General features: G+C 35.7%; 1 protein-coding gene across 3 annotated transcripts in view; it reads right to left on the reverse strand.

Annotated features, from left to right (window-relative positions):
- The window catches only part of COL28A1 (collagen type XXVIII alpha 1 chain), a 178,389-nt gene that overhangs the window by 92,446 nt on the left and 73,828 nt on the right, over positions 1 to 12,115 (reverse strand). For all 3 annotated transcript variants that reach the window (XM_057504546.1, XM_036894570.2, XM_036894569.2), the window contains exons 17-18: positions 8,873 to 8,941; positions 7,694 to 7,762 (exon numbers count right to left, since the gene is read on the reverse strand). In XM_057504546.1, the coding sequence (XP_057360529.1) occupies positions 7,694 to 7,762; positions 8,873 to 8,941 (138 nt within the window). The remainder of the gene's footprint in view (positions 1 to 7,693; positions 7,763 to 8,872; positions 8,942 to 12,115) is intronic.

The following is a 12,115-nucleotide window of genomic DNA, read 5'->3' on the forward strand; positions in this document are numbered from 1 at the left end:
CCCTGATAAATGTAGATGCAAAAATCCTCAACAAAATATTAACAAACAGAATTCAAAAATACATAAAAAAGGTCCTCCATCATGATCAAGAAGGATTTATTCCAGGGATGCAAGGATGGTAGATAATTAGAAAATCCATCAACATCATCCTCCACATCAACAAAAAGGACAAAAACCACATGATCATCTCCATAGATGCCAAAAAAGCATTCAACAAAATTCAACATCCATTCATGATAAAAACTCTCAACAAAGTGGGTATAGAGGGCAAGTACCTCAACATAATAAAGGCCTTATGACAAACTGACAGTCAACATCTTACTTAACAGTGAGAGGCTGCAAGCTTTTCCTTTAAGATTGGGAACAAGACAGGGATGCCCACTCTCTCTGCTTTTATTCAACATACTTCTGGAGGTCCTAGCCATGGCAATCAGACAATATAAAGAAATAACAGGCATACAGATTGGCAAGGAAGAAGTTAAACTGTTACTGTTTGCTGTGCACTCTTATATATAAATATGAGCTATTTTTTCCTGAACACATCTCCTTGGGCAAGGGAAACAAAAGCAAAAATGAACAAATGGGACTACATCAAGCTAAAAAGCTTTGGTACAGCAAAGGACATCATCACTAGAACAAAAAGGCATCCTACAGTATGGAGAATATATTTGTAAATGACATATCCAACAAGGGGTTAACATCCAAAATATATAAAGAACTCACATGCCTCAAGAACCAAAAAGCAAATAACTTGATTAGAAAATGGGCAGAGGATATCAACAGACACTTCTCCAAAGAAGAAATTCAGATGGCCAACAGACACATGAAAAGATGCTCCAGATCACTAATTATCAGGGAAATGCAAATTAAAACCACAATGAGATATCACCTCACACCAGTAAGGATGGCCAGCATTGAAAAGACTAAGAACAACAAATGCTGGTGAGGATGTGGAGAAAGGGGAACCCTCCTACACTGCTGGTGGGAATGTAAGCTAGTTAAACCATTGTGGAAAGCAATATGGAAGTTTCTTAAAAAACTAAAAATAGAAATACCATTTGACCTGGGAATTCCACTCCTAGGAATTTACCCAAAGAATACAAGCTCTCGGATTCAAAAAGTCTTATGCACCCCTATGTTTATACCAGCTCTATGTACAACCTAAGTGTCCATCAGTAGATGAATGGATAAAGAAGAGGTGGTACATATACACAATGGAATACTATTCAGCCATAAGAAAGAAACAAATACTACCATTTGCAACAACATGGATGGAGCTGAATGATATTATGCTCAGTGAAATAAGCCAGGCAGGGAAAGACAAGTACTAAATGATTTGCCTCATTTGTGGAATATAACAATGAAGCAAAACTGAAGGAACAAAACAACAGCAGACTCACAAACTCCAAGAAGGGACTACAGTTACCAAAGGGGATGGGTGGGGGAGCGTGAGTCAGGAGGGTGGGAGAAGAGTATTATGGGGTATTATGATTACTACACATGGTGTGGGGGGATCACGGAGAAGACAGTCCAGCACAGATAAGACAAGTAGTGACTCTGTGGCATCTTACTACACTGATGGACAGTGACAGAAATGGGGTATGGGGGACACTCGATAATATGGGTGAATGTAGTAACCACATTGCTTTTCATGTGAAACCTTCATAAGTGTATATCAATAATACCATAATAAAAAAACTATTTAAAAAAAGGAATGGACAAGCTAAATAAACCAACACCATTAAATAAATTGAATCAGTTAAAAGTCTGTAAGTTCCTAGTCCTCCAAGATCAGAGGCTTAGTTGGTTTTACAATAAAAACTTAACAAATTTTTTAACCTTTCAGGCTCAGATATTTCCTACCTTATGTAAATAGTTATACAAAACAGAAAAAGATGGATGTTTACCCATTTTGTGAAGCTAATAATACCTTGACTGAAAATCACACAGTAATAAGACAAGTAAACTAAATTATAGACCAGTCTTCCTATGAAAATAGATGTTACTTGAGCTTCCAATCACAATGGAGAAATAGGGACCAAATTTAATTTTCTGCCTGACACAAATAAAAAGTCAAGCAAAATAAATGAAACAATATATATCAAGACATTAGACACCAAATAATGAAGGATAATAATACCTGAAATAAGCCAGGCAGGGAAAGACCTGGTGAAATTAGGTGAATGCTATAATTTCCCCACCTTACTGGCTAAGTAGTTTCCAGGACCTAGTACAGGAAGAGAGAACCCAGGGCAAGTCCAAAATTCTCTCTAATTGAAGCAGACAAGGGTAGAAGTTTGGGTAAGCCAAAATATTAAAAATTCACAGAATACGTTACTAGAGAGAGGAGTTGCAGAGATAACTATAAAGAACTACTGAGCATTCCCCATGAGTATTTGGGTGAATATTCTTCAGTACAATGTGAAGAAACTATCGAAGGCCAAGAAAACAATCAACTTGAAGGATTAGCAAGAACTGACAACAGGGCAGATATAGTGCCTGCTCCCAATGGCAAGAAAGAAAACCTCACGATTCTGAAGGCATAGAGTAGAGTTTTGAAGAGGGTCTTGCCTCAGTAGTTGGGAAAAATTAGTCCTAACTTAAATGTTGCTCTACTTCTACCTAATAAAGCTGAAAACTAAGAACAAGATGCCCAAACTGTTTTTCAAGTAACCTAAAAGTATCCAAAGACAAAACTCAAAAATATTTAAAGGAATACAAAAATGTCTGGTACCCAAAGAGATAAAATTCACAATGTTTGGCATCTAAAAAAGTTATTAGGCATTCAAAGAAGCTGGAAAAAATATAATTCAGAAAATGATGCAGGTGATAGAATCAGTAGACAAAGGCATTAAAATTGTTATTCTGCTACATTCTGTACATTCCAAAAACTAGAGAGAAGTTGAAACATGTTAAATAGAGACATGAAAGATACAGAAGGATATGAATTGAACTTCCAGAGTTGAAAAATTGCAAAGTATGAGATAAAGTGCAATGGATAGAATTTAAAAAAGATTAGATATCACAGAAGAAAAAAACAAACTGAAAGGTACAGCAATAAAAACTAAAATGAAACACAGAGAAAAAGGAGACTGGAAAGAAGAGCTGAGCATCAGTGAATTATGAGACAACTTAAAACATCCAAATTTAGGTAAAATTGTAATATCCTGGATGAAGGCAGAGGGTGGGAAATGTTTCAAGAAATACTGGCCTAATGTTTTCCAAATTTGATGAAATCAGTAACCCACAGATTCAAGATGAGTGAACCCCAACCACAAAAATATGAAGAAAACTAAACTAAATTAAACTTAGTTTAGGCACATTATAATCACATAAACCATTGATACAGAGAAAATCTCAAAAGTAGCCAGAGAAGAAGACATGTCAGGTAAAGAAACAAATGTATAGATTACAATGGATTTCTCATTAGAAACAATGCAAGTAAGACAGTGGAACAACATCTTGAAAGTACTAAAAGAAAAAGAAAAAGCCAGTAACCTAGAATTCTATACCCAGTGAAAATATCGACAAAATAGAGATATTTTTGAAACCAGTTAGTCAGTTTCTTGAAAAGCTAAACAGATACCTACCGTATGACTCAGCCATTTCACTCCTAGGTATTTACCCAAGAAAAAATGAAAACATGTCCGTACAAAGACATGTACATAAATGTTCATAACAGCTTTTTCTTTAATATCCAAAAGATAGAAACAAGCAAAATTTCTATCAGCAGCTGAATGGATGAACAAATCGCAATATATCCACACAATGGAATACTATTCAGCAATAAAAATGTATGAACAGTTCATACATGTTAAGCATGGATCTTAAAATAATTTTGCTGAACGAAAAACAGATAAAAAGCATATATATTTTTCTATTTATATAAAATTCTAGGTACTGTAAATTAACCTATAATGACAGAAAGGAGATCAGTGGATACTAGATGTTTGGAAAGCATGTCTACAGAAAGCATATCAGTAGAGATAAGAGAAGTCAGGGAGGGATGGAAGGATGGTATTCCAAAGGGACACATAATAACTTTGGAGGGTGATAGACACTTTTGTGGTTTCAAGAATATATACATATGTTGAAACTTATCATATTGTATACTTTAACCATGTGCTTTTATTTATGTCAATCATGTAATAAACAGAATTATTTTAAATAGATGCAAAAATCCTTAGTAAAAAATTACTCAGTTGAATTGTTATCATAAAAAATTACACATCACAATCAGTTGGGTTTATCTCAAGAATAAACTTGAGTTTATTCAGTATGGCTCAACCAAAAATATAAAAGCTTTGGAAATATAATACACCATATTAACACATTAAAAGGGAAAGTAGATCCAGAATCTGATAAAATCCAATACCCATTTATGATTAATAAGTAACTTTTGTTACAACTGAAACAGAAGGGAATTACTACCTTAACCTAATAGAGAACATCTTTCAAAGACCTACAGCAAATATCACAGTTGAAAGTGAAGTTTTAGAAGCACTTCCTTTGAATTCTCTTCTTTTAAACATTGCACTGGAGATCCTAGCAGTGTAAAATGATTTTTAAAAATGAGTAAGAAAAGAACTAAAAAGAGTCAGTGAAAATATTTTCAGTCAATTTGATTATGTACACAGGTGGTAAAAGAATAAGAGACATTACAGACAATTAGGAGTAATAAGAGATTTTATCAGGTGGATGATTACAAAAATCAATATATCAAAACAAAATTTTTCTTATAAACTTTTTAAATAGCTAATTAGAAGATGTAAAAAAGAAAACAATTCACAATTGCAAAAATTTCTCCAAGGTACTTTTTTAATTCAAGAAGTAGAAGATCTTTATGGATAAAATGACAAATATTTTCCTGAAATTAGAGTTTTACTTTGTAGTCTGGAAAACTCAGTACTTAATCTGAAGCTGCAATATTTAATCTGAAGATTCAGTGCAAACCCAAACCCAATAGGGTACCCCAACGGGACATGTTGTCAAATTTGAGAAGCCAATTCTAACATGTACATGTTAGAATCAAGAATAAGCAAAAAAGATGATGAGAATATTTCCCTACTGATGACAGAGAAACTTATATATAGGTCATAATCAAGACATAGAGGTAATAGCACAAAGAGATACAAATATGCAAATGGAGCAGAATAAAGAGTTCAAGCACTGATCCCTACAAATATAGAAACTTGACATATGACAATCAGTATGGCAAAGATGGACTATTCAGTAACTGATGCTGGGACATCTGGCTACCCAAAAAAATATATCCCAACCTTGCCTCTTACACAAAAATAAATTCCAAGTACGTTAAACAGAAAAACCAAAACACCAAAATTTTCAGAAGAAAAATATATAAGAGTTTCTTTATGACTCTGGAGTCAAGAAATGTTTTAAAATAATATTCAAAAAGCCCAAATCATAAGGGGATAGAAATATGTCAAAATTTAAAACTCTATATACTAAAAGTTATCCTAAGTAAAGTGGAAAGATAAGTCGTAGTCTGGGAGAAGATACTTGCAACCCAAGTAACAAAAGATTAATATCCAGGTACACAAAGAGCTATTATAAAGAAATATTGTGAAGAATGTAGAGTAAGAAATACCATTGCCTATTGCTGGGAAGAGAGTAAACTGGCCCATCATTTTATCCATTGTCAGTTTAGGACAGGATTTTCAGAATATGGAAATTGAATGCTTGAATGCCCTGTGATCTTCCAGTTCTACTTGTAAGAGAAATTTGTACTCTTACACAAAAGGAAAGTTACTGAATGTTTATGGCAGCACTGTTGGCAAAGGCAAAAAATGGGTGGCAATTTAAATGTGAATCAACAGGAAAATGCATACATTTTAAATGAGATATTTTCATACAATAGAGTACTAGAGGGCTGTTAAAATGAATGAATTAAAGGCATATAGAAATGTAAATAAAACATAAGGCTGGGTGTGAATATATTGCCAAATGATACATATGTAAAGTTCAAGAACACAAAAAAGCAATATATGGTTTATGTTTTAAAACATGTGGGAAAATTATAAAATATTAGAAAGAATGATAAACACCAAATTCATGATAATTATGTTTAGGGAGGGAAGAGGGACCATGGGATTGGGGAGCATAGGCAGAGACCTCTAACTATATCTATAATGTTTCTTTTTAAAAATCTAGAGTATGGCAAATGTTATTATTTGATAAAGCCAGATTATGGAATACGTGGGTGTTCTTTGTATTACTCTCTACACTAGTGAGTATGTTTGAAATACTTCATTTTTTTTAAGTGGAAGACATTTATAATCACACATCTGGTTAGTGGCGAAACTGGGATTTGTACTGAAGTAGTTAACTGCAGAGTCTTACAACTCTATATTGCCTACCTGAAATTGGCATATATGTGACATTGTATGTGTAGATATACACTATATATATGCACTACATATATGGATAGACATATGTGTCATATTAGCACTTAGCACATTGTGCAGCACATCAAAAACATTCACTAAATGGCAGCTATTATTACTATATTAGCATATTTTGTACCCCTTGTAATTATGATTCTATATAGGCAATATGTATACTCTCCCTAGACCCACTCTTGTATGTTCTACTAATACCCAAATACTTATAAGAATGATGACAGTGACAGAAGAACAATAATGGAATTTAATCCTTGGCATGGCTTGTCAGGTCCTATATGCCTCCAGGATGAATTATAGAAATTGTGAAGGGTCATGCATTTATTGAGTACCCATCATGTCCTCCAAACTGGAGATTCAATAATAAATAAGAAAAAGAAGGCAACAGGGTCCCTGCCCAGTGGAGAAGCACTTGCCAATAGAAACAGGAAGCAGGCTTCAATGAAATGATAACTTTTAGTAGCCACGTTTAGAAAGTTAAGAGAAACAGGTGAAAATAATTCTAATAATAGATTTTATTTACTCTAAGATATCTGAAATGTTATCATTTCAATATGTAATCAATATACAAGTGTATTAATATAGCTTATATTCTTTTTTTTATACCAACCTTTGTAATCCAGTGTGTATATTATACTTATAGCACATGTCAGTTCCTACTAGCCACATTTCAGTATTTAATAACCACATGTGGCTAGTGGCTGGGACACTGGACAGTACATTTCTGGAGGGTAGAGTAAGATGAAAAATAATTCAAAAACATGCAGGTTGAGATAAGTGGTAAAAGTGAAGGAAACAACGTGAGACATAAAATAACTGGGTAACAGGGTAAAGTGGACATACTTTAAATTTAGGGAATGAATTACTGAGGAAGTAGCTTGCGATCTGAGACCTGAAGGATGAGAAGGAGCCAGCCCCTAAACAAAAGGGAAATAACCTCTCCTGAAATCCTACTAGGCTGCATGCTTGGTTTAATAATACAGCAGGCAATAATGTTTTTAAAGAATTACTATTTGTCAAAAACAGCCTCTGATGCTAATAAATAAGAGAATAAAAACAAAAAACATAGCAGTATTTAAAATAGACTAAGATTTTGGTTCTTCTTTAACTGTAAGAGTTGTATGGATCATTAGACCCTGTTCTGAATGAATATTCTACTTCGGTGAAATAACAGATGACACATGCATGATCAGCATTGCATTTGCATGTAAATGAAACTTTACATAATATTACGTAAATTATCTAAATGCCTCTCATCAGTATAGTCAACTCACCTTTGTGCCTTGTACTCCAATTCCTACTGGTCCTCTAGGACCTGTAGGTCCTATCTGGCCTACTTCTCCCTGGTGAGGAAAGAGTATTGGAAGAATATTGACTGTAGCATCAAAATATAAGTAATATGTTTCTGCATTTGATTTCCTAAGAGCTGTCCTATATCAGCAAAATAAGATAAAACTGAGTTTTTATCTTTTGATATAAGATTTTCTTATGAACATCAATTCATAGATGTGTGTGTGTGTATTCAAATATGTTGAAGTCAAATATATCAAATACCTATACATATTTCAGGCATATATATGTATATTACCTGATATTCCTTCAATGGATGGATTTTTACCAAATTTGGGATATATAACGATCTGGCTTAAAATATAGGCTGTATAGCATATTTAAAATTGATTTTAGGGAACCCCCACAGGGAGCACCTGGAAAAGATCAGCAGTTATACTCCAGAATAACTAAAACTGATACGTGAGAAGCCAAGGTGACTGCTGATCAGGAGTAATATGATAACCAGAGACAACGATCTGAGCTTTCCATCATGAGCCCTAAGTCAAGAATCTCAAGGACAGTAACTGGATTCTATTGAGCTGCTTCTCACATGGAAAGCTCTAAGGAGTATACTCAGAGGTGATGCTCTCAGAGAAGTGGTATATATTTAACAGTGATTACTGATTGTCTGAAGTAACATTAAGGACAGCTAATTAGTTAAGTCTCATGCCTCTCCCGGAGGGATAAAGAATAGTTCTAAACTAGGAGATAATTTGATTGTCAAGGTCACAGACAATGTTTATTTGTTAGGTTATTTCTGACTCCATATCTTTAAATGTTGTAGTAGTTGGACCTACATTGCAAGCAGTGGTGAAAATGAAAATGAGCCAATCCTCAGGTAGCCCCTACTGATACTACAGCTTGAGTTGCTGGGCTAGGGTCTCATAAGCAAAGTAATACAGAAAACAACAAATGAAGATTGTGTAAATAAAAGCTTCTGAGAGCATAAAGAATACATATTACATTTTATAAACCATAAGGAAAAAAAGTAACATTTTACATTAAGTAGACATCTCTGATTTTTAAGTTCATTTCATCTGCTGCCTTTCAAATACACTGGCCACTGACCAGAAAAATAGCTATTAGACTACAGATAACTCTGATCTCATTTAGAAAGTTACCTTGGAGCCAGGTGAGCCTTGTCCTGGGGGCCCTTGTGGACCAGGTGGGCCAATAGGACCTTGGATCCCCTTTAAAGTAAAAGTTTTTAGAATAATATGAATCAAGTTAAGAAGAAGTTTGGATGATAGTAATGATAGTAGTTTCAGATCCTTTAAAGTGAAAGTTTGGTTCATATCCCATAATACATTCCTCATACTCAGTACTAGTTAGATCAGGTGGTAGAGGCTGCTAGTTGAACCATAATATGCATTCTCCACATTTTTCGTAGTAAGAGAAATTTCAGCTGGCCTAGAAAAAAGATCACACCTAACCAGTCCCTGTTGCAGCCAGCTGTTGCCATGTGGACTGCATCCTGGCCAATGGGATGTGAACGGAAGCCTCATGATAAAGGGGTATGCCTTCTCCTTCCCTAGCCCCCACCTGTAGTGGCTGAAGTGCAGACATAGCGGCCATCCTGGGTCACGTGGATGAAGAAAGCACCCTCAGAATGGCAGGCTAATAAGAATCAAGAAGCCTAAACCCCTGAAGATGCTGATGAGTACAGCCACCACAGCAGCTTAGAGTTCTAAATAAGAGAAATCAAATTCTATTTTGTTAACCTATTTCACACCTCAGTCATGTGCAGGCAGACCTATATCTAGCTGTACTAATCTATATATATCAGGACATTAAATTGAAGCTCTGACCTAGACTCTGAGAAGCAATAGCCTGCAGACACCAAACTGAAGAATATTCAAATACTGACTCACTCACACTGTGGGTGTAGAAAGGGGGAGAAGACAGGATTTAATATGTTATTCTTTGGAGAAAATAGTTTTACAAAATGTTTTCCTTGGAAAAAATGGGAGGAGTTTGGGTTGCTTTTCTCTTTACCTCATTCTAAAAGGGACCTTCAAGGAAACCACTTGGAGACCAGGATTTTTGTTCTGGGGACACAATGAACCAGTGTCTAACTCAGGCCTGGGAAGACTAAAGTGGACTGTGGCTATAGCCAGGAGAGGGCTGGGAAAGCAGGGATCAGCCTGTGCATCCAGAGTTTGTCCACACAAAGGCCACATGAGTTGTTTTCTGTGGATCAAATTCAAAGTGGAGTTGGCCTGAAACCATTCTGAATCCGGTCCAAGAGGACCTGGAAAAGCAATGGAACTGGAATAGAGATTCGGTATAGAGTAAACCTCCAGAAAAGCAGAGGCTGATGAAAAGAAACAGCTGGGGAAAGAGAGGCCTTCCTCCATGTCCCAGGAGAGTCCGTCACAGGGGCAGTGAAGCAGCCCCATGAGGAAGAGCGTCAGCATCAAATATCTACCGAGCCCAGGGACCCAAAGCCCTCTGACCTCAGGCCAGCCGAGAATGAGCCTCCGTGCCCTCCCTGCCTCCTCCCACCCTTGATTCAGGCTGGAAGGGGTGAGAAGTACAACCCCCCTCATGGCCCATAGGTATTCCCTGCAGCTCATACTGACTAGATAGCTTTTCTTATACAATTATAGCTGTGATTTGCAGCTTAGAAGTGACCCTATAACTTTCTATTACCTAAAAGTGATAAGCAAAGTCTGTAGCCTGCTGGTAATTTGTTTCTGTGGTAGGATAAAGAAAAACTTTCCCCACTGAAAAAAATTTAAGGGATGATGAAAGAGAAAACTAAGATTTTGTTTTGCTTATACCCTACAAGTCATGACAGTGATATAATAGTTACAGATACATGATTATTTTATTACAAATATTATCCCCTTTTCTCCAACTAGATGATACAACCTCTTACTCATTTTTAAGTTGTAAATATTATTCCCCCCTTTCTCTGGTTGAAGGTGAAGCAGTCTAGATAATTTAATGAAGCTAAGGTTTAATATAAATATTGAACCATTATAAAAAGGTCTCCTTCCTTTCACAGTAGTCTACATGTAGCGTGCAATGGGGCAAGGAACCAAAAAGTTCCAAGGGATATGTACATATATGTGTGTACATGTGTATACGTGGTTATTTATACTTCACTTTATTTTACTAAAGAGTTGAAGCAGTCAAGCATCCGAATGTTTAATGAAAATCTGCAGTCCATTTGAGGGATATTATAAACATGTTGCTGGGAGTGGAAATTCCCTTATAAACAGATGAATGAGAAAATTCATTTCTACAAGAGAAATAGGAAGATCTAATAATAACAACAATTCAAGGGATAAACATGCTAAATTAGGGATAAGAAGAAAAATGAACACGTGTATAAATAGAAATAAATTTAAGTAGAACTTAAATCATTTGTCTTAAGAGGGCAAACAAATTCTATTCTTGTTTAGAGCAGTTTATAAATAACAAATTCCATTCAGTCTCCTAAGCAATAGGGGTCAGCTTCATATGGACACAGCTAACTTGAAAACTTTTTTTCTCTTGGAAAGAATAGGTGAGGTGAGAAAACAAAAGAAGTTATAGAGTTTTGGGTGTTTTGTTTGTTTGTTTGTTTTTGGCCAAAGAACAACCACTTCCAATGAGAACCAGCATTAGAGACAACAGGGAGTTGCAGGTGGGAGGTCCAGATTCACTGGCCATCTGGAAAGACTTGGCCTTTTCTGAACCTCATTTCCAGTCCCATGGTGGTGATTCAGTACCCAAAACACCACAACACCCAGGATATGACAGCATGGTCCAGCCACTTCCAGGATCAGAATGTAAGCCCTGAAGCCAGCAAATCAACTACAGCTTGAGAATGCCTGGTGACAAAGGCAGACCATGATTCTTGCTGAGTCAAAACATCCAGTTCATAATTCGTATCTAAATTTTTACATCCAGGTTTATTTTGGCTTCTCCTGCACCTTGATCCTTATATATTACACTGGAACCTCCACCAAGGGGAAGGAAATGGATAAAAGGAGTAATATTTAACTTGGCCATTGCTTGGATTAACAAAAACAAAAAACGCTCAGATATCTTTGCTTTCTTCTGAAAGGCCCAAGAGAGGCCAAGTGTCATTTACAGATACCATCTGTGGTTTGCCTCTATTCAGGAATGGTGCCCCTTAAATTAAGTGGTTACCTCTGATTCTGGTCCTTGTTTTAAATTAGATTAGTTTAAGGCTGGAGGTTGGGAAAGACATCTCTGCTGACATAGGGAGAGAGTAGGATATAATAATTCACAAAGCTTACAGGGGAAACACTCACAAACCAACAGGTAATTAAACTATTGCTTCCAAGGGAAACTAAAAATATAAAATATTACTAATTAGGTTTTAATGTTAAAAATCATAGCACCAAGAA

This window comes from Manis pentadactyla, chromosome 7 (assembly GCF_030020395.1).
Source record: "Manis pentadactyla isolate mManPen7 chromosome 7, mManPen7.hap1, whole genome shotgun sequence".
Taxonomy (NCBI): domain Eukaryota; kingdom Metazoa; phylum Chordata; class Mammalia; order Pholidota; family Manidae; genus Manis; species Manis pentadactyla.